The following is a 23146-nucleotide window of genomic DNA, read 5'->3' on the forward strand; positions in this document are numbered from 1 at the left end:
GCCCGCTGCGCGGTCGCTGAGGGGGCGTCATAAGTAGGAGCCGGGAGGGAGGGTCAGCCGGGAGGACCAATGGGAGAGGAGGGGAGGTGGAGCTACGGGTCAGCAGCAGCGGGAAAGCGGCGGGAAGCACGGAGGTGACCGGGGCAGCGGGGCCGGTGAGGAGCGGGGGCAGAGGCGGCAGGCTGCGGGCAGAAGGCGAACCTGAGGAAGATGCGGAGGGCAGCGGCGTAGAAGAGGTGAACGGAGGTCTTCAGCAATCAGGGAGCGGCCAGGCAGCAGGTAAGTCAGCAGGCAGGCAGGCAGGCAGGCGAGCGGCAGAGCAGCGTGGAGGGAGCGACCACCTGCGAGGGCACAGGGGGTGTGATGTGGCTGCGTCGGGGGATGTCGAGGATCAGTCGTGCGGAGGCGTTCTGGATGCGTTGCAGCCGTCTCACGAGCTTGGTTGTTGTTCCTGTGCGTAGAGGGCGTTCCCGTAGTCCAGTCTGCTGGTGACGAGGGCCTGGGTGACAGTTCTTCTCGTGTCCGAAGGGATCCATTTGTAGATCCTGCGGAGCATACGGAGGGTGTTGAAGCAGGATGCGGAGACCGCGTTTACTTGCTTGGCCATGGAAAAGGAGGAGTCGAGGATGACCCCCAGATTGCATGCATGGTCGCTGGGTTCTGGGGCTGTTCCCAGCGATGTTGGCCACCAGGAGTCGTCCCAGGCTGAGGGGGTGCGGCCGAGGATGAGGACTTCCGTCTTGTCAGAGTTCAGCTTCAGTCTGCTGTGCTTCATCCATTCTGCGACGGCCTTCATTCCTTTGTGTAGGTTGGCTTTGGCGGTGTGGGGGTCTTCGGTGAGGGATATGATCAGCTGGGTGTCGTCGGCATAGGAGATGATGTTGAGGCAGTGTTGTCGTGCGACGTGGGCGAGTGGTGCCATGTAGATATTGAACAGCGTCGGGCTGAGGGAAGATCCCTGAGGGACGCCGCCGATGATCTCGGTGGTCTTGGAGTGGAAGGGTGGGAGGCGGATGCTCTGGGTTCTGCCGGAGAGGAAAGATGTGGTCCATGCCTGGGCCTTCTCTCGGATACCGGTGTCATGGAGGCGTGCTGTTAGTGTCAGGGGCTGAGCCCAGGCGCCTACCAAAGATACGTTAGGACCACAACTCCCAGGATTCTAGGCGGGAAGGAGGAGAGGCCACTGTGGTTAAGTACGGGCGCCGAGATCCCGCAGGTGCGCGTAATTCTGCCCATTGGATTCACTGTTAGTGGAGACTAACCTGAGGAATCGAGAAACGTCGGAGCTACGACTAGCAAGGGGAAACATCCTGCATACCTCGCTGTAATCCGGATTGGTCGGGAGGTATGGATGGACAGAGCCTTTCGTTGCCAAAGACTGAGGTCGCGGAACGCTGACGTAAGCGTTACCGCGTTTGCCGAGTCTGGGGAAAACAGAGTTGGAAGCACTCCGTATCGCGGGACGCTGACGGAAGCGTCACCGCGTTTGTTGTTTAGGGGAGAGACAGAGCAGGAGTTCACCGTGCTCACGGAACGAGCAGAAAAGCAGTGTCCTTTCTCCGGACCGAGTGAGAAAACCAGAGCCGACGCCAACTACCACATTGAAGGACAGGAGCGGGTTGACCTTCGGCAGTCCAGGAACAGCTGGAACACTCAGGTAGCTCACCCAAGGAGAACTGCACTGTGCGGGACACTAGATTAGTGGTTGTAGAAACCACGAGTGTAGGGCACGGGGGACAGAGCGAGACTGTGACTGTGCTCACCAGGCACCCGGTGCTAAATTCGTATGAGCATATTCTTTTGTACATATAGAGTAGGTTTAGGTTTACTTGGACGGGGAACGCTAGTAGTTCTCCATTACGTTAAAGGGAACTCGTGGGGGGCTTATACAGAGTATTGTTCCTACTGATGTTCTGGTGCTTGGAGGGGGTTTGACCCTGGGGCGCTTATTGTTTGTGAGGCATGATTATTAATGCCGGAGTATGAGTTGTGTGGACACATGGATGAGGCATACCTAGCGAGACCGAATGAGAGTAGGAAGCCAAATTACTGTACTGTGTGTTATGTTTTCATTATGTTACAGGTATCCTAATCCCCGCAGTTCCCATCCTAATTCCCTTTCCCTCGCCTGATTGCCCTGGTACTCTGTATTTCATATTCAGAGCCGGGGACGTCGGGAGGTGGACCACTTGTGCTTCGCTCGACTCAACGGAAACACAGGGGAACGCGACAGTTAGGGTGAGGTGGCAGACCGTGTCGAAGGCTGCTAACAGGTCCAAGAGGATGAGGGGGGCTGTTTCTCCTTTGTCCATGAGGATTCGGATGTCGTCGGTGGCGGCGATGTGGGCCGTCTCGGTGCTGTGGTTGCTGCGGAAGCAGGACTGGGATGGGTCCAGGATGTTGTTGTCTTCAAGGTAGCGGGTGAGCTGTTTGTTGACGATCTTCTCAATAACTTTCGCCGGGAAGGGGAGCAGGGAGATGGGTCAGAAGTTCTTGATGTCCTTGGGGTCCGCCTTGGGTTTCTTCAGTAGGGCGTTGATCTCGGCATGCTTCCAGCTCTCCGGGAAGGTTGCTGTCTCGAGGGAGATGTCGATAGTCTTCCGGAGGTGGGGTGCGATGGCTGTGCAGGCTTTGTTGAAGACGTGGTGGGGGCATGGGTCAGATGGGGATCCGGAATGGATGGAGTTCATGGTCTTGATGGTGTCTTCGTCATTGACGTTGGACCAGGTGGTCAGCCGGCTGGTGTGGGTGGTGTTCTCAGCAGTGGTGGTCTCGACGACGGGTGCGGGGGTGGCGGTGTTGAAGCTGTCGTGGATGTTGGTGATCTTGTGGTGAAAGAAGGTGGCCAGGGAGTCGCACAAGTCTTGTGAGGGTGGGATGTCGTTGGTGTTGGAGCTGGGGTTGGAGAGTTCTTTCACGATGTTGAAGAGCTCTTTGCTGTTGTGTGCGTTGCTGTCTAGGCGGTCCTTGAAGGCGGTCTTCTTGGAGGTTCTGATGAGTTGGTGGTGTCTGCGGATGGCGTTCTTGTGGGCTGAGTGGCTGTCTGGTGTTTGGTCATGGAGCCAGTTCTTCTCCAGTTTCCGGCAGTTGCGCTTGGAGGTCCGGAGGACTTCGGTGAACAAAGCGGCCTTCTTCCTGGAGTGGTTAGTGGTAGAGGTCTTGAGTGGGGCGAGGGTGTTGGCACAGTCGATGATCCATTGTCTGAAGTTGGTGTCGGGGTCGGTGGGATCTGCGGGAGGTCCCAGGGCGAGGGTGGCGGTCAGTTGGTCCTCGGTGAACTTGCCGCAGCAGCGGCGTGGCATCTTTTGGGTGCGGTGGGTTTCCTGAAGGTGAAGTGGACGCATCTGTGACCTGTCCAGTGGGGTTCGTGGTGTGGTCGAAGGAGACGTGGGGGCTTGCGGTGAAGATGGGGTCCAGTGTGTGACCAGCGGCGTGGGTGGGTGTTGTCACGAGCTGTTCGAGTACGAGGTTGTCGATCAGGGCGGCGGAGTTGACGTTGTTGTTGTTGTTCTCGAGGTGGAAGATCAGGTCCCCGTGGAGGATGTAGTCCGTGGAGGTGATGGCGTGGGTGCTGATGAAGTGGGCGATGGTGTCGCACAACTGTGGTCGGGGTGGTCTGTAGACGAGTGTTCCTCTGAGGGTGGTGTTGGGGTCGGTGTGGATCTGGATGTGCATGTGCTCGGCGGTGGTGAGGGTGTCGTCCGTGTTGGTTGATACTCGGAGGGTGTCCTTGTGGATGATGGCGATTCCCCCTCCTACTTTGTTGATGCGGTCTCTGCGGGAGATTTTGTAGCCCTCTGGGATGGCAGTGGCGATGTCTGGTGCCGAGGTGGTGTCCAGCCAGGTCTCCGTCACCGACGTCGGGGGTGGTTGGGTTCTCTGGTTGGTGGTTTGTCGGGCCGGATGCTGGGGAAGTTGCAGTTCCGGCAGGTGAAGAGTCCTTGGGTGCGCTTTGGGGTGGCACGGTAGCAGGCGTGATGTCGTCCAGGGCTGAGTGCGTGGAGGCTGATGGAGTCGTAGTGCAGTCTGGTGTTGTGGTGGCTTCGGGATCCAGGGGTTCTGGCGCTGGGCGCGGGCGCGGTCCAGGCGTGGACGGGTGGGGGAGGTGGGAGGGAGTAGCAGCTGGGAGGGAGCCAATGGGGGCGGGGGGGCGGGACCGCAGGGACGCTGCGGCGGTAACGGGTGGGAATAACAAGCCTAAGGCAAGGCAGCGGAAAAACAGCAAAAACTGGGCAAATAAGGTCACAAGCGAAACGGTCACAGTGCAAAAGGGGGCTCAGAAGCAACGGGTCACATGGACAAAAGGGGGCACAGAAGCAGAACGGTCACAGTGCAAAAGGGGGCAAAAAAGCAACGGGTCACACGGAGAGAAGGGAGCACAGAAGCAGAACGGTCACAGTGCAAAAGGGGGCACAGAGCAACGGGTAACAAGGAGAAAAGGGGGCACAACGAGCAGTGGCAACAACAAACCTGAGGCGATGAGGCGCAGGTGGAGGCCTGCAGGTGGAGGCGGGCCTCGAACCCACAAACGAGTAGCAGCAAGCGGAGCAGGAGCACAGGCGCAGTCTGGTGGAGCTGCGCGGCGTGGGGAGCGACCTGCCTAAGGAAGGGTCAAACTTGCGTAAATGCGAGACCTATTGCATTGCAAATGCTTGTTTACCTCTGATGCAGTACCACCCTTTGCTGCCTTTGATTTAATTTCAAAGAGAGTCGTTATAGTTCTTTCACAGTCTCATAATTTCAGAACTGACGCATTTTTAATATGCTGTATAACGAAGCGAAAGTTGATGCTTATTTAGCTCGTGCACCTAACAACTATTGGCAAAGCCAATAGTCCTGGCTTGCTGTAGGTGCATTGTTACTTGTTGTATTATTTATCTGGATCCAGTGACAGAAGCAGCAAATTTACCAGTCGGGCGGCACACTATGCTAAGCACAGTTTTTTAATTTACGTGCTTTTAAGCCATGCCCTTAATTACACCGGCCACGCCCCTTTGAGAGACCCCCTAGTTTTCTCATCCCACGTAAAGCCCTGTCTGCAGCTAAAAAAAAAAAAAAAAAAAAAAAGGTAGCCGGTAGCAAATGTGTTTAGTATCAGTTTTGCAGACCTTTTTGGTCAGTGCTGTGCATGCATGGGTGTGCTTACATGCCACACTGTATGGACTAACAAATGCTGACAGGATGCCCAAATACCCCGACCAATTCTAGAAAATATTAAAACGAGCCATCTTTATAATTTTAAGTTATGTAGAACATAGCGCTGATACGGAGGCGTTTATTTGTGTGTTTTCATTGGAAATGTCTTTCATTGACATCAACACTTCTCACATTTTCCAGATTAACGTTCCTTGTTTCCCTTCTTCAGTGACAGGAATTCCGTAAAATCAGGCTGCACTTTTATAAAAGCATAGGCTCGGCGCTGATTTCCAATTGCTGGTGAAGCCCTTACATACCACTTGATGTCTGCAGAGCAGGCATGTTTCCCCCGCCGCGATGCGCTTTGCTGCCCTGTTTATTATTAATATTGATTAGAAATCTGCAGTTTGTCAAACCGTCTTCTCCCAATCATCCGAGATAAATGGCCCTTGACTTTAAATGGTGCTGTAGATTTAAGCACCCACAGGCCATCCTGAACTTACTCACACATTAATTTGCCAAATGTAATTTTATTTTCCCTCTCCCCGTTTCCCAAATTGCTAAATTAATTACCTCCGTCTTGCTTTTCGTTTTTTTGCACCAGTCGATTGGTTCACTGTAAGAGCCTGGGGACAGTTGTGAAATTAACAGGGATGAAAGGGGACAGGAGATGTGCATGCGTATGGAGTGCACATTTCCTGTCCCCCTTCAGAGGAGACGCCAGAGAGGAGACGCCATGCGTGTACACATCGCTTGTCCGTGCGCGCACATGGTTTGTCTCCCTTCCGAAACCAACCGACAACAATAGTCTCGCCAAGGCGAAACCTGCGCATGCGCTGCGTTCGCTAGGCGAGACCTAAAAAGGAGGGAGAGACCTGATAATATTTTCGATTCAACACATAGCAGGATGGCTACAGCCCTGGATCACGGCCTCGAAACATTTTTAGCTCCCAAATAATACGCATTTTTTTCTAGTGTGGGCAGGAGATTTTAATATTCAGGCATTTGCAGCACATACTACACAGGTATGTAGTTATATCTACCAGGATGGGGAGGTAAAACGATAAATTCTGTCATAACAAGTATGGGGAAGATCTTAACCCGATTATCTCCAAATATGATTAGAGGTGGCTTTGGTCCTAGTGGGGAATTAGTCCCAACTTTTACTATGAGAAATTCATTTTCTACCATAGATCACGTGTTGGTGTCTGTCTCTGCCATTGATGTGTGTGGTAATCTTAGCATTGTACCTTCAATTTTAAGTGACTACAACTTACTTACACTTCCGTTCTTTTTCTGGGGCCAAAGGCAGACCTCATTTCATTTAGTTAATAGTATTAATCCTACCAGGGTAAATGTTGTAAGAATAAAGTGGCCGGGCAATCACCCCTGTACGATTTTGCACAAAATAGTAGCATCTAACCGGAGGGAAATAACCTACTGTCTCCAGAACGAAATTGTCCCAAATGTAATGACTGAAAATTTCAGCTACATTACCACTTCTATTAAATTACTTTTAACCAGGTGACCAAATACATCAGGGAGCAATAGAAGGGGATGGTTTGATAGTGCTTGTACAAAAGCATCACAGTCACTCAAATATGTCCTGTCTAATTCCCCATAGGATACATCGATCATTAAATCACTAAGGAGCGAGTATAAACTAGCTATAGCAGCTAGGAAAATGATACTTCAGGCCGAAGCATGGAAAAACCTGGCCACTTCTGTAAAAACAAGCATTGGCACAGCCAATAGGCCTCGCCTTTGGGACCTTATAAGTGTTTAGTTATCCAGTACAATATCCTTGGTGCAACAACATCAAGTGTTGCATGGCTAAACACTTATAAGGTCCCAAATGCAAGACCTATTGGCTGTGCCAATGCTACTTAAATGTGCCAACTTTACCATGATGTAGAAGTTTTAAAAAAGACTTCACATAACTGTCAGAAGCCAATTACACCAGCTTTGCAAGGCCCTAGCTTGATTGGATTCCATTCTGAAGTGGCTAAATCTGCACATAACTTACCTAGGTGTGCCGGGAAGATATCATAGGTAAGTCTTGTGGCTCTGGGATCTAATGCATCTTTGGATTGGATGCATCCGCTAACAAACTACTATGAGAATGTGTACTTTTTGAGCAAAATTATATTAGTTTGTAGATTTTTTTAAAATGTATAATACATAGTGGGGCCGTGCAGACCCACAACAATACAGTTTTACAAAATGCATGACAAACCAAGCATTGGCAAAGCCAAAACACTGGGTCCCAACACCAGACCTCCAGGCTTAGGCAATGCTTGTTTATTATCTAGCATATCCATTGTTTTTTAGTTGGCATTAAGTGGCTGCCATGTAATCACAGTCTTCGAATGTTTGTAGTTTCTTTTATTCTCCTGGCTCTGGGTCACTATTTCTGAAATCCTAATGCTCTGTTTGTAAAAGAATGGAGTTTAGCTCCTTTCTTTTGTTTGTCGCCAAAGGTAACATCAGTATTTTCGTTCTGGAGCACGGATTCCAAATAAACCTAACCTCAACTAATACACAGTTGTAACCTTCCTTTCCTCGCTCCTCTTCTGCTGGCACTGCTGTAGTTTAGCCCTGCTCCTCCTTTCAGCAATGTTTGGAATGTCAACTGCTGCATGAATTAATCCTGTCCAGTTATTATGATGGATATAGCATGTTATTCACTGAGGGGAAGGGGGGTCCTCTTGGCGCTACACCTGGAGCACAGAAGTTGTGTGATTACATCTGAGCAAGGCACCATTTCTTCTGGCTCCGTCAAAAGAAGAGGGTTTCCGAATCTAATCTGGGTTTCGCTTTGTTAATGTTGTGTTTTCCGGGTGATTCCTGCCGGCTTAAGAAAGGAGAGTGCTGGGAGACCCCTGCCGCCATCTGTTTGCACTTTATGGTCTTTGTACAAGATGGGATCTGCACGGACGTGACTTGGGCCTGTCTGTCAGGCCTGGGCAGGCCGCAGCCGCCAGAGATAAATAAACACAGTGACTGCGAAAGCCATTGTCTGGCAGCTGATTGGGGCCACCTTTAGAGGCAGAAACCAAAATGGGGTTTGCGCACCAAAATGGGGTTTGTGCACCTAACTTAAACCTCGTTTGGATTCCGGTCATAACAAGCATTGAAAATGCTGTTTAGTCAGGTGCTGCTGCTGCCCTGAAGATTGCCATGAGTCCACTAGAGGGCAGCACATCATAAGTTAAGCTGCATTCAAGTAAACTCTGAACCGGAATTTAAACAAAATGGTGTCGGCCTGTCCACATCAGCGTGTGCGTGCACATATTTGTCCATCGGTACGCGTGCATATTCAGCTTTGGCTGAATCGATTACAAACTCCCTCGCAATGCAGAAACCAAAATGGGGATTGTGTACCAAAATGGGGTTTGTGTACCTATCATGAACCTCGTTTGGATTCCTGCCATAACAAGCATTAAAAATGTTGTTAAGTCAGGTGCTGCTGCTGCCATAAAGATTGTCAAGCGTCCACCAGAGGGCAGCACATCATAAGTTAAACTCAATTCAAGTAAACTCTGGGCCGGAATTTAAACAAAATGGCGTCGGCCTGTCCACATCGGCGTGCGCGTGCACATATTTGTCCATCGTACGCGTGCATATTCAGCTTTGGCTGAATCGATTACAAAAGGCCCTCGCAATGGCGAGAGCAGCGCATGCGCGCTGCTCACGCCAGGTGAGACCTAACCAGGAATACTAAACTTTTCTGGGATATAGTAAATGCTCCCTTTTTAAAGAACGATGATATCCCCGAGATGTGTTGTTTTGTTCCTTGTGATAGATAGGTGACATTTTTCTGAAATATTTAGCAAAAGTAGTGAGATGATGACAGCGCTTGATTGGAGCCGTTGTGTGAGGTGGGGCATCTTCCCTTGAATATCACTAACGAAGAAATCTATCTACCTATACAGGCCAGCGCCGGGGTCCAGGTCCATGGCCCCAATGGGGTGCCAGTCGATGTCTTTGAATCTGCCCCTGCACTATGGGGACCTATCCTGACCAGGGTGTTTAATTTAGTAGCAACAGATATGATTCCATGTTCATGGGGGAATCCACCATTGTACCCATATATAAAACAAGCATTTGCAATGCAATCGGTCTCGCATTTGGAACATTATATGTATTTAGCTACGCCGCCCAGTGGCCGGGGTGCTGAAACACCTTCTGTTCTTTAACATGGAGGGAAAGTAAGCACCAAAATGCGTGACACGCCAGGTATGGGAACACATGGAGAAAAATATTGCCTTTCAGCGGGAAATGGTATAGTCCAAAGCTCTGTTTTTAATTCGAAATCAGGGCCTTCTGTGGTCATATCACTGAAAATACAAGATTTGAAAAAAATATTGTCTACGGATGCTCGTGAAAGACAGTTTCTATGGACTGGAATCTAGAGAATGCTAAAGTAATTCTGGTATTTTACTGACCTCTACTGGTCATTTTCTATCAAGAAAGTTAAAGAGGGAAATTAGATTGCACCCCCTCAGACACCTGGGCATGCCGGTGCTACTGTAATGCTTGCAATCTACACATGCTGTTCACCTCCTCTTCAGGACTATTGTTGCTAACTCTAGGTGTGTATGATTTGCTAACCACTCTTTCGTACAAGAAGCCAACATTGAGGACTGAAGGTGTATTTCAAACACAGGTGTTAGTTTCCCCTTTATCTTTCTGCTCGGTTTACATGGTGTATTATGTTCCCCCAACAAAAGGAGAAAGTTGCCTTTCAAGGTTGACCTCCTCTGGTTCTATTCACTGACTTTGTGCATTTGCCATTGTTCGTATACTGGATTCCAGACCTACTTTGATTTCTAACAGTGTTCTGGAGGGCCTGCACTTCTTTTCACTGGACATAGCCTCTACATGAACACCATTGTCTCAAGTCCCAATGCACTGAGGTTTAACAGCGCACCAGCTTTTTGGGGACATTACAATTCAGGCACTTGTGTAGCAATTCCATCCTTAATTCTTTAATGCACACTCTTTAGAGCCCCATCCTATAGGTATAGGGGATAGAGTCAAGGGGGGCGAATGTGTAGAACAGGAAAACACAGATTTGCTACAGGAAGTGAGAAGCATTCAAAATCAGACTTCAAACTACTAAAGCAAAATGCCTCATCAAGCCACATGGGTCATGCCACCAGGGTCATAGGTCGGTTATGAATTGCCCGACAACCATCAAAAACCAGCCTTAGACTACATTCCGACTGGACAGTGAAATTTGTTTAATGTGCCTCTTTATTACACAAAACCTCCCTACTATTGCACCATGCTTCTTAGCATCCACAACCCCTTATATTCCATATTATAACTTGTAGTCACACTGTGACAGACTTTAGGGTAAGTTGTAGGTTGAGTATATGAACAACTGCAGATGCCCACTGGATGTGGTGACGAACCTGGCCACCAAAGGTCCTTTGCTGCCTTGCTTCTTGATCTTTCTCAGTCTACTTTGCAAACTTTATTGACCATGCAATAAACCATTACAATCATGCAGCACCTCCAATGTGGCAGTATGTATCAGGGTTCAAGCTCCCAGGTGTACCAAATACACTTAATAAGGTTTGGTGTCAACTACAGATTCTAGACGTATGATTTTGAAACATTTTATTCTAATGAAATATAGAAAAGCTATACACAAGACATCATCATTTAATCATTCATTAAAGTAAGTATGCATTAACAAAGTATATATAATGTCTGACCGGTTGGTTGTTTATGATGGACTCTCGTTTGACAACAATCTTCTTCGTCCAAAATCGAATATTACTAAAGAGTGAATGGCTCCAAATTCTGTCTGATGCTGCAGATGTCAGTGGTAGATTTAGAACTTCAGGTGCATTGCCTCTTCCTAACAAAAGTCAGTTCAATTATCAAATAAATTAAACACATAAGAAAAAGTTTGTTAATAAACAGGAAGCCAAATCCAATTCATTTCCAAGTTGCACAAATAATGCATTACAAAGCAAAACAGTAGGATGGGCAAACATATCAGGCTGGAGTGTTTCACAATTGTAAAGAATGAAGCGAATTATAGGCGTGCTCTCAGTATGTGTCTGCCACTAGGAGCAGAGCTTCTAACTCTAGAAACTGGAGAGTCGGGTTCAGGTCCTGGCGTTGGCTCAACTTCTTGTGATTCTTAACAAATCTCTTCATTTCCCCAAGTCTGGTCTTGTTAAATATAACTGAGCTCATATAAAGCACCCTACGGCCGTGTTGACGCTATATAAACATGCAAAAACAAATAAATAAAATAGTAATCAAGTCTAAATTTCCCCACCAAAAATGTCCATAATTATAGATTTTGATCACTGTGGGACATACATTCATTTTCTGACCTTCGAAATGCTGGAGAGCTTTGCATGAGCACCAGTTATATCACACAAGGGAACATTAATGTATTTTATTAGACATGGGGACATAAAGTGATTTGTCCAGAATCACAGGATATTGAATTGAGCTAATGCCAAGACTTGTACCTGGCTCCCCAGTTCCAAACTCTGCAACGCTGGCCGTTATGCCACGTCTGCGCCCAAACTAACAACAGAAATAGTGCTAGCTATGCAGATAAAGCAGACTTTTTGAGCCCCTCAATTCAGTCTCAACTAAAAACGCCCAAACTGTAATATTAGAAAATTAATGCATCGACAGGAAAAACCACTAAAGCACAAACTGAGAAATGTCTATTTTTCGGGCTCTTTGAGGTGTGGGAAAGAAAGCACTCTGAAGACTAGGGACACAAGGAAAGGTGGCAAAGCAAGGAACTGGGGACACGTATAAAGAAGGCACTGCGAGGAGTTGGGTATGAAGTAGGCGACACTGCAGCTGTGCAGGAAATAGCTTTATTATGGACTTAGTTTACATGCTTACGGCTCTAACCTCTGCTGTACAGTTATAACCATTAACCGGCTGCTCAACCTTCCACCACCCATTGCTCTCATTGGGTCCAAAGTCTTTCTCAATGAACCAAATATCAAGTCTACCTCATGCCTCTTTCTTCCATCACTAGAGGTGGTGAGCCAACAAATTCAAAAGAAAAGCCGAGCCACAGCTGAGCCTGTTGCTCTGGGTCAAAGTCTGATGATGAAAAGTAAGTTCTGGTCCCCGAGATGTAAAGGGCTGCAATACCTTGGGGTCGAGTTGTACTGTATAAAGCTGCAGACAAAATATATTACTTTCATATTCAAATAACAAGCAGCTTTTTTACTGTATAAGACGGCATGTTATAGATATCCACCCAATAAAGCGGTCAGCAGACCTGCGCTGCCATGAAATAAATTCTGCTTCTTACATTTTGCTAAAGTTTAATGTGAAATTCTCAGAAAAACTACTTCTCCAACTTGGCATTTCTAAGTGTTAAACTTTGTTACTCCTTTCACCCTTTCATGTCTGGTAACAGCGGATGTAATGTACATAGTTCTAAGGTGACTCGCCCACTCCGCCAGAAGCTGTCAAATAGCAATAGACGTTTTGTTCGCTTGTTAATTTTTTTATTTGTTGTTTCAGAAAAAAAATATGCAAATCGGAAGTAGTTATGTGATTACAGGACGCATTTGTAAATGGACTATTATGCAGGGGGGGGGGGGTGGATATCAAAGATTCATAGAAAATTGGACTAGCAATAAGGCCAAGGTTCAATTGTAGAACTATCCCCCAACCAGGACCGACGCCGAGCCACGGCTTACAGCCGGGCAGCAATATATTGCATAGTTGTTTGTAGGATGATGTCTGTACTTTGATTCTCATATACATACTACCAATAAAAAGATTTTTTTTTAAATGTACATAGTTGGCAGAAAGGACTGTTAGCCAGGTATTTAAATCTAATAACTGGGTCTGGCAGAAGAGTCCAGTCCAGTTCAGCTGTTGCACTCTGAGCATGTCATTGTTGCATGTAAAAGTAGGCCTTGGGCTCAGAGTGGCCATGTCTGAGTCACTACATAAAAGTAATAGCCAGCTTTTACGCCCTACCACTTTGATTTGAAATGTCACCAGCCACCCCTGCAAAATGAATATTTATGTGGCAGGCCGGTCTGTGACCCCTGCAAATGGGCCCTTTGTAATGCAGCCTGTTAGTATATAGGTCACAAAACGTCAGGCTGGGCGCGTACAATCAGTGCACAGTTTGCACCCACTATTGAGCAACTGCCTCTTTGTACATCGGGGCCTCAAAGTCGTATTCCTTCTTCACAAACAGTTCCAAGCCGCCAGCCGGGAGGTTTGAATGAAGCGAGGTCTGATTGAACCAGAATAGGAATGATGAAAACAGGGAGCGAAGGCTTTGTAAAAGTCAAGTAATATGAATACTTATTGGAGAATCATTCCCCTGGCATAAGGCCTGGGACATAAATGAGTTGAAACTTTGTTAAATCCAATCAGTTCTAAATAAAGCTGTTACAAGGATTAAAGTTGTCGCCCCGTGAAATAGATTCCTCTTACTGTTCCGCCACGTCACTCAAAAGCACCGCGTGAAAGCGAACATGTTTCTAGTCAATGAGTAGAACCCGATGAACGCGAAGACGAAGTTCTTTCGAGCGATATTGAGGTCAGTCTAAGGTGAAGGGGCCATTAACTCTGAAGAGTTGAAAGTTTGTTTTTGATGTGCTTCGAAACTGTGGGAGAAAAGAGAAGCGCATAGAAAATCATTCACCTAATTAAATAGCAACAAAGCGATGAGGATGTTTTAAGTTATTCTGTTGCCATGTCTGGAAACAAAATATACTTTGCTACACCAGAAATTAATGCAGAGAAAAACAATGGCACGCAAGCGGTTGCATGCAGGTCTAAGTGCTAACACTAGTTTACCTGCCTGAGGCAACGTTGCTATTGGAAACCGCACCTTTCTTGGTTTGGCCGAGGAGAGCGTAAACTGTCTCTATCTGCATTTACAACAACAGTGACTACGCAAAGAGTTGTAAAATAAAAATACCTTGGATTTCTTATTTGTGTTCATTCTTAACTTGCAAACACCATTACTTTCTAATTGGACAAAAGGGTGCACCATCAGACTGTGTCTTCCTGCGTGTGATTGATGTTGTTCCATTTACATTGTGAGTTACTTGATACAGTGCTCTGGTATTTGGTGTTTGCTTCCTAGGGACACTAGCCAATCACACAGCACAGCCTTAATCTGCTTTATTCAAGGGATACTGTCCCACTATGCTCCACTGTGTCATAGGCCAAGATGGCGGATCCTGTCGAAGTAGAGAGATCATCGCTGGGCCATTGGTGATATCTGAATTTTGTGGACAGGAGTCTGTCAGGGAGGCAGACATAATGTCCTCCACCACCTTGATGGATTGAGTACCATCCGTTACACTATAGGTCAGGACCTTAGTAATGAATATAGCACAAGTTGCTTTCATTGTAGTGCTAGTTAGAAGTAGGATGAAAAAAAGTTTGCCGATGGAAACAGGCGTGTAATATTAGTGCATCGTGAAGTAAACGTTTGATTGTGCGTGCAAGGCTTTGTGGGTAAAAACAACATGCACTGATAATGTTTTGAACATATGTTGATTTCGTTTTTATCAAGGGTGGTGAATACCTTACAAAGGATTTTCTGAAGTCTTATTTTTGCTCTATAGATATATATTTTTGCCCTATATTTTTTGCCCTCTTATTTCACTACTGTAGCAGCTGCTACCGACCAAGGGTGGTGGGTGGAGGAAGGGGGAATGAGGGATGGGGTGAACAATAAAAAAAAAGTACAACTTACCTCTTTTCTGCCGACCACCAGCTGCCGCTTCTTCTTTCTCCGTCCTCCTCGAGTCTAGGCACACTGCCTCTCAGAATCCCCTGACCAATCACAAAGATGCACAGCATTGTGATTGGTCTGAGCACCTTGGTTCAGTGTTCAGACAGGGCTGGCTGACTGTGCATGTTCTCAAAGCAGGCTTTAATACAGCCTGCTTGGAGAACTTGCAGAGTGTTCATGACACTTTGGCCGGCTCGGGACAGCTGGCCAAATCGTCATGCGTACTTTAGGTGATGCCATCACTCCTCCCCTGTGACGTGGGGAGCCCTGCCCGACCCACCTGGCTTCAGCTGCAAGCTGAATACAAAAAACAAAATGATAATTACAAACATTATTTTATTTTTTTGTGTTCAGCATGCAAGTGTGTGTTCATTAAAAAGTGATGCCAGAGGACCTGGGAGAAGAGTGTTATCCATAAGTGGTTGCTAAGGTCTAAGTTGAAGTTCCAGAGAATGATGATAGAAGTGATGGTTTTGAATGTATTGATGAGAGAACCGAGTTCATTGTAGAGAGAACAAATAGTACATGAGGGATGATAGAGTCACAGTAAAGGATTAATTTGGGCAATAATTGAAATAGAATGATGTTCAATTCATATTAAGGGAGACAGAGGTGAGGGAGTACAAGTGGCAGAGGGAAACATATTAATCTGATCCTCCTTTACAATCAATGTGTGGCGTGACAGAGAAGGTAGCATGGTTGGTGTGCAAGGCAGCACAGTGGCACAGTGTTCTTGATTTATCCAGTTCTCAGTAATAGAGGATACATGTAATGAAGGGTTGTGATTCTCAAAGTGGTATGTGCCTTTGATACAGAAAGATGCATTACGCGATGAAGCTGGCATTCCAACAAAAAGTGAGAAGGAGGAATCAGGACTATCTGGGTCAGCGAGTTCTGGGGTTTGTTTAGCATTAAGTCTGGGTGGGGATAAATGATCTGGGTGGTGGAAGATCTAACCGGCTGATGATGGATAGAGAAATGAGCCATTTGCTGGTTTGGAAAAGCAGAGAGGGAGGAAAAACAGATTTGCCTAACCCAACGCTACGTGCAACACTTTGGAAATGCTTAACTACCACAACACTTTATAATGAGACTAACCTACATATCCACACTGCAAACTAAGTGATCCTACTGATGACAATGGAATGTACTGTAAGGGTGCTGACTCACTGAAGTGCATCCAAGGGACACCTATAGAAAAACATAGGAACATTAACCCAATCATTAGAACACTAAACTTTAATACTGTACCCTATAAATGCGGACACATCTCAAAGCACTCTACCTGTGCAGTGATCCACCATACTATAATGGAATGTAGGTGCGCTAACGTATCATGCCACATAGCATCTTAAAGACCCAAACTCACAGTGGTTCATGCAACCTAGGGATAGAAACCAACTACAGTACTCTAATCCACCACCTTGTCCAGCACATTGGGGACCCTAAACCACCACACTATCATTAAATTAACATGCAAACCAGTACACCAAATTATCATATCTAACCCAACAGTGTATCATATCAACACGAATCTAATGTGTGGCATTGAGTTACCATACAATGCATCATAGGGACACTATAACACAAACCTTGGGACCCACCACTTCATACTGAAATTCTGGAGATTAAATAATTAGAGACTCCTTCTCTCTTTAGAGACTCATCTCTGTTTCTGATCACTGCGTCCCACCAGCTGACAAGTAATTCTCAGATGACAAACACAAGAAACACAACCTTTTCCTCTCAACCGCTACCCCTTGCATATCACATTAATAATGACTTTTTTCTACACCCACCACACAAACCATACTTTTCAATATACACTAAAACAGCCAGCATGCATTCATTAAACACACTGTTCACTCACATTCCACACATCAACTTATGAACTACCAGCAATAAAACTTTGCAAACTATGTAGATCAGTGGATACTCCACAGTATGACTGTTAGAAATGGGGGTCTTTAGTTGGGAGAGGTAAGTACTTTTGCCCAAGAAGGGACCCTTCTTCCTAGTCAGGGTAAGGGGATACACTTCTAAAATAACCCCTGTTCACCCCCTTGGTAGCTTGACACATGCAGACAGGCTTATCTCAGAGGCAATGTGTAAAGCATTTGTGAACACATACAGTAACACAGTGAAAACACTACAAATTGACACCACTCCAATTTAGAAAAATAAGTAGACTTTTTCTAAACCAACAAGACCAAGAATGACAAAAATTCAACATACAAAACTCTTAAAAATAATTACACTGCAAAATAACCTTTAAATTGCAGGAAAAAGGTGAAAATGCAGTTCCTCCGACATTGTAGCTCTGTCCAGTGCTAACGCAATACAACAGAGTCTAACAATTCCAGCCTACTGCGTCGATACGGGTTACCAACAATGTCGACGGACTCGGAGACAGTACCTTTTGTTGTTGTGGCCGACACGATGGTACACGCTGGTACAGGGCAACCGTCGCAGTTGCGATGTGAGATGGAAGAGTTGCAGTGTGCGGTGTCCTTGCGGCTTGGTGCAGGCAGTGGCTCATTGATGGAGTCGGTAAGACCAAGGAGTCGATGACCTCAGTGCAGTGTGTAGTGAAGCGTTGCGGACTGCGATGCCCACAGTATGCAGTGCAAGCAGCAGTTACGTTGCGAAATGGGGTGGTGCACTCAACGGTGCCTTCAGGATACGGAATCTTGTGACGGACTCAATGACAGTCGGTTACCCTTTTCTTCTCCAGGCAACTGAAACCAGTAGTTCCAGAGACTGTGCACAGAAGTTTGGTGAGGTCTTTGATGTTCCTGAGACCTTGTGAACAGGTGGCAAGCTCAATTTAAGCCCTTGGAGCTCTTCCTCAAGCAGGGGACACAGCAATGTGCCTTCACCTTTCCTTGATAACAAGTAACCACTGCAGGCCAACCCCAGACAGCAAACGGCACAGGGGCAGTATTTCTCCTCAGCTTCTGCGGCTCTTCTCCTTGGCAAAGGTTCCTCTTGATTCCCAGAAGTGATCTAGAAGTCTGGGGTCTAGGCCCCAATATTTATATCCCAAAATCCTTTGCCTGCTGGCAGACAATCCCTGTGCTTGGTCAAAACCAGTTCTGTCCTCTCAGGTGCATCTTCCCGAGACAGCATTGCCCTTGGCATACCAGGCGCATACAGGTGAAGGGAAATCTCCTCCCCCCTACTCTAAATGCAGCCTGGGTATATTCAGCCAAGCCCTGACTCATTAGGCTCTCTGGAGCCACTACCCCTCCCCAGCCCCTGTCATCCAAAAGCCAGACATGCAATACACAAACCAGTCAGAGGCATACTGGATGGCTAAGCAAGAAAATACAAAATACTCACTTTCTAAAAGTGGTATTTTCAAACACAGAATGTAAAAATCGCCCTCAACAAAAGATGCATTTTAACATTCTGAGTTCAGGCATATCAAACTTTATTTTTCCATCTTGTTCCCAGGGGCAGTTATGTTTATAAGATCTTATAAAAAAACTCCCCATTCTATCCTTTGGGAGCAGGCAGTCTTGCAAAAGTGAAAAAGAAATTAGCAATATTTCACTTTCAGGACATGCCACACACATCAGGGCATGTCCTACCTTTCACATACAATACACCCTGCCCACAGGGGTACCTTGGGCCTACCTTAGGAGTGACTAATATGTAAGAAAAGGGAAGGTTATGGACTGGCAAGTGAGCACAGTTGACAAGTCGACATGGCAGTACCGGACTGCACACATGCTCTGCAATGGCAGGCCTAGAGTTACATTTACAGGCTGCTTCTGTTGGTGGCACAATTAATGCTGCAAGCCCACTAGCAGCATTTGATTTACAGTCCCTGGGCACACACAGTGCACTGTACTAGGGACTGACTAGTAAATCAAATAGCCAATCATGGAAACACCAATCCATAACAGTAATTTACAAAGGGAGCACTTGCACTTTGGCACTGAACAGCAGTGACAAAGTGCCCAAGGCATCTAGACCAGCAAAACGGAGTCCAACACACAGCAAAAACAGAGGAGACAAAAGAAAAAAATGCAGGGGAGATCCACCCCAATGGTGCCAGGTCTAACAATGACATACTACTGACACTGGTTACCCTGGGTGACAGCAGACCCGGGCCCAAAGTCCACAGCTACTCACATCACCAAAAGAAGTAATTTCTCATGTCGAAAATCTGGTATCTGAAGTGTCGCATTTTGGGGCGGTTTCTTTCTTTGCTTTTAGGCCCAGCCATGCAATTGGGGTACTGTTATTATTGAGAGAAGAGTGGAAATGCTGGGTAGTAGTCATTTTGTGGATCTCCATGGCTTGTTTGAACACCTCAGTGCAAGTTACTGATAACCCTTCGGAGCTAAGAAAGAACCCTAAATCTACCAAGAATTATAAATAGGCTTCCTCAGTTCACAAACTCAAATGCTGTCCTAGCATCTAAAAACATGATCATAGCAGGAGTTTTTATTTTTACAAGTAAAAATATCTAAAGCAATAGTAAGATAGCTAGTATTTGAATACAATTCCAGCCCTGCAATAAAATGATTCTGATTGTATGAAATCCATGATGTGCAATTTTATTGATTCAATTGTAATTTTGCTATAATCTTGTAGTCAACATTTATCAAAGTAATCGGGAGACATGAGCTTGTATCTTCCGGATCCTTTCCCAACTGCAATAAAGTTATTTTGAGGTCTTTCTTGTCATAGGCACTGGACATAGTCGTACTAATGAGGTAGTGTTTTTATCGGAAGACATGCAGGAACACAGGGTGGTAGGAATTATGTGAATCCCTGAGGGTTATGGTACTTTTCCCTATAAATATTCTTTTGAAAAATATGCAAATTTAGTCACAAATTAAGGTTTGTAGGGAGGGCATGGTGGATAGGAAAAGGTAGTTGTAAGTCACGCCACTCTGGACTCACCTGAGTGTCAAGTTTTCAGAAATACTTGGGCTTACCAGATATCTCTGTGTGACTACCATCCTATGGCCCACATTACACAGCTACCCACATTGCCAAAAAGGTCATTTTCCATGAAAAAATGTTGGGTCGTCATGTCACATTTTGGGGGCTTTCCTGACTCCAGCACTAGGCCCAATCATACAAGTGGGGCACCGTTTTTATTGGGAGCAGTGTGGGAACACAGAAAAGTATGTTTGCTATTATCAATTGAATTTCACAAACACACGTTTCCTTAATGCCAATTTTTTCATTCATTTACAATACGAATTGTTCCGCGGTTGGTACACAATGACAAATTATTGTAAGCTGCAGCTTAGTTGCTGGCTTAGGTATTGCATATTTTTTGACAACCAACAGACACTATATATCTTTGTGACCAGAAGAGACTGCTGATCATAACAATATAAAACTACACTCTGCAGAATTCAGAATTGTTTCAACTTTTTAGAACACTGTAGAGATATCTGGGCTTAGCCGTGAGTTTCACATCTGTTTATAACACAAACTGCAAGGAGGTTGAATCCACAAAAACAAATATAAAATATCGACTGTCACTGATAAGATTGCAAAAATAGCTTTAAAAAAATGTACAACTCTGCTGCTTGTTCCCGAAGGATTGAAGATGGTATTCTTAGCACAGCAAACCTTTAGTTTATTCCATTTTTAGAAATTAAAACATACACTTTGTTGCACAGCACATTTTTAGGTCTCGCCTGACCCAGCGCAGGCGCTGATCTGGCGAGACTTATTGAGAGGGCTCCAAAAAGTGCTACCAGGCCAGCCTAGAGCTACAGTGCATGTGCGCGGGCGCGCGCGCCTCGTTTTAACGCGATTACTTTCACTTTCGGCCGCTTTGATGTTTGATCGCGATAGGATCGCGATCACTTTCACTTTCGTGGCCCCACGGCCGCTTTGCATAGCCAATAGGTCTCGCTTTTGGGACCTTATAAGTATTTAGTTACGCAACTGTTGCATGGCTAAACACTTATAAGGTCCCAAAGGCGAGACCTATTGGCTATGCCAATGCTTGTTCCTTTTGTTCCAAAATAAAAACGAAACATTTTGCTACATTTTGTCTAGTGTCTCTGTTTACTCCAGGGGAATCAATACAACCTAGGTACTTTTCGCGCATCAAGATGTGGGAATATATGGAATGGAATTTAGCAAGCATAACGTTTGTGGTTAAAGGTTTTGAAGGTTTGAGTTCAAAGTGCACCAAACATAAAAAAAATGGCTTGTCACTGGGGAAGGAAAAGCCCCAGCAGCAAAGGAAGAAAGGTGATTCCACATCTACTTTCTGAAACATGGTTAGGGTACAGCTCCTTGTTCTGGAGGGAATGGTCAAAGGTAGGTCGTATGTACATTCAGGATTTGTTCTCAAAGGGTATGCTCAAGTCCTTTGAGGATTTCCAGCTGCAGGACGGCATTCCACCTACTCAGTGGTGGTGTTCTTGTCAACTTTCTCACTGCTTAAGGTCTGTTGTAGGGCCAACAGCATGTGACCGGACGTCACTCCCTTTATGCTATATAAACAAAGGCTCTGTTAGTTCTACTCTGAAGATCCCTTGATAGCTTATGGTGAAGGCTGTTACAGTGTCCCCATTCTGTGATTACATCACATGGAACACACTCACACCTAAACTTTGTTTAGTGTTTTAGTGTGATATTTCATTAGGTAAAGCATATCAATTGGCATTGGTATATATACACAGGTGCTCCTGTAGCAGCCTGCCCCATAGAAATCAAAGGATCGCCAGAGTAACTACAAAAGAATAATTCTTGTTTATATAGTGCAATAGGCCCAGGTTCTGAGAAATACATCAATCATTGCTCGTCCCTTTATGGGTGTTCTTGGTAAAGTATTAGAGAGATGATCTTGAGCCTGTACAGCACAGTTACTATGCATTTATTCTTAACCACTACAGCGGAGGCACTCTTGTTGCAATAGCTATCCTTGCCAACATTCATGGAGAAAAACTTGGCTTCTGTATGGAGTCATCATGAGAAGTGGTTGAGGGAGGCTCAGAAGCTACTTTTTAACACTAAAGACATAGAATGAAGATTAAATCAATGATACGGCTTTGGAGTGTTCATTAAGGTCCGGTTAGATTGTGTTGCACAGTCCTATTTCCCAGACATTCTTTTGGATTTGTCGTAGAAGGGGCATAACCATCGATGATTTCCCTCTTCCTTGAGAGGTGGTCTGCTGTTGAATGATCTGTGGGTAATGTTGGGGGGAACATCTATATGTCAATGGGTCAATGTGAATGGACTGCTGATGGTTGTGGACTGAAGTTTGTTTTATGTTGTTTTACATTTATCAGGGCACAGTGTGCATTTGTGTCGGCTGGGAAGGGTCGCATGCAGGTCTATGGTATTAATTGCCTGGACTAAATTTAAACTACAATTCTGAAAATTGGTCCAGCAAAACAGAACTTCAAGTCATAGAGGGCCAGAGGTGGGCAAATTAGATATCTAGGGGTTGTGTTTGATAATAGAGTTTTTTTAAGAACTATTTTAAAGATTTAAGGGCAATAACTGTGACTTTAAATCATTGTGACAGGGGGGCGCCGACCAGGGACACTTACGACTGGTGGTCGCCTTCAAACGTTCTGTTTCCTTCCTGTCAGGACGATTGGCGTGAAGACCTGGATGCCTGGGGACCGGGGACTCAGCCCGAGGAACAGCAAGGTCACTTTAACTGGAATACGGGTCTCGCGGAAAACCAACCCTCCCACGACGTCATGGCCCTTTCATTGGTCACTCGCCCGGAACTCGGAGAGGAGGCGGGATATAGGGCCGGAACACGGAACTCAGGCGAGAGAGTGAAGGAGGAAGTGGTGATCGTTGGAGAGGAACAAGCGGAGGCGGCAGAGACGAAGAATACGGGAGCCGATTCGGAAGAGGGAGCCAGAGCAGGCGAGCCAGGAGGCCAACGTTCCGGCGAATCCCCGAGCCACGTACCAAGGGGTGCGTGGCTTTTCCAGGTACGGGAGCGAATCTCAAGGGTTTTGGGATGGCGGGAGCGGGCACAGGTGTAGGTACGGAGTTTTGCCTCGAGAACCGCCGTCTGCACAACCTTGTTGTCCATCCCCACTCCCCCTCCCTATACTGTCACAGTCGGCCCTAAAGTGCACGTTTAAGCACTTGTTTGTTGTATTATTTGGTGATCCCTTCACTCCCGGTCCCTTGGGCAGCGTCCTCATTACGACAATAGTGAGAACTGACCCCTCCCTATATTTCCTTTTCTTTCATCTATCGAAACCCCGGAGAAGCACA

The 23146-nt window shown here is 46.1% G+C and overlaps 1 protein-coding gene across 3 annotated transcripts in view; it reads right to left on the reverse strand.

Moving 5' to 3' along the window:
• Positions 1-23146, reverse strand: part of EVC2 (EvC ciliary complex subunit 2) — a 608136-nt gene that overhangs the window by 521288 nt on the left and 63702 nt on the right. For all 3 annotated transcript variants that reach the window (XM_085642436.1, XM_085642435.1, XM_085642434.1), the window contains exon 3: positions 10863-11008. In XM_085642436.1, the coding sequence (XP_085498562.1) occupies positions 10863-11008 (146 nt within the window). The remainder of the gene's footprint in view (positions 1-10862; positions 11009-23146) is intronic.

The sequence above is a fragment of the Triturus cristatus genome, chromosome 2_2 (genome assembly GCF_964204655.1).
Source record: "Triturus cristatus chromosome 2_2, aTriCri1.1, whole genome shotgun sequence".
NCBI lineage: Eukaryota > Metazoa > Chordata > Amphibia > Caudata > Salamandridae > Triturus > Triturus cristatus.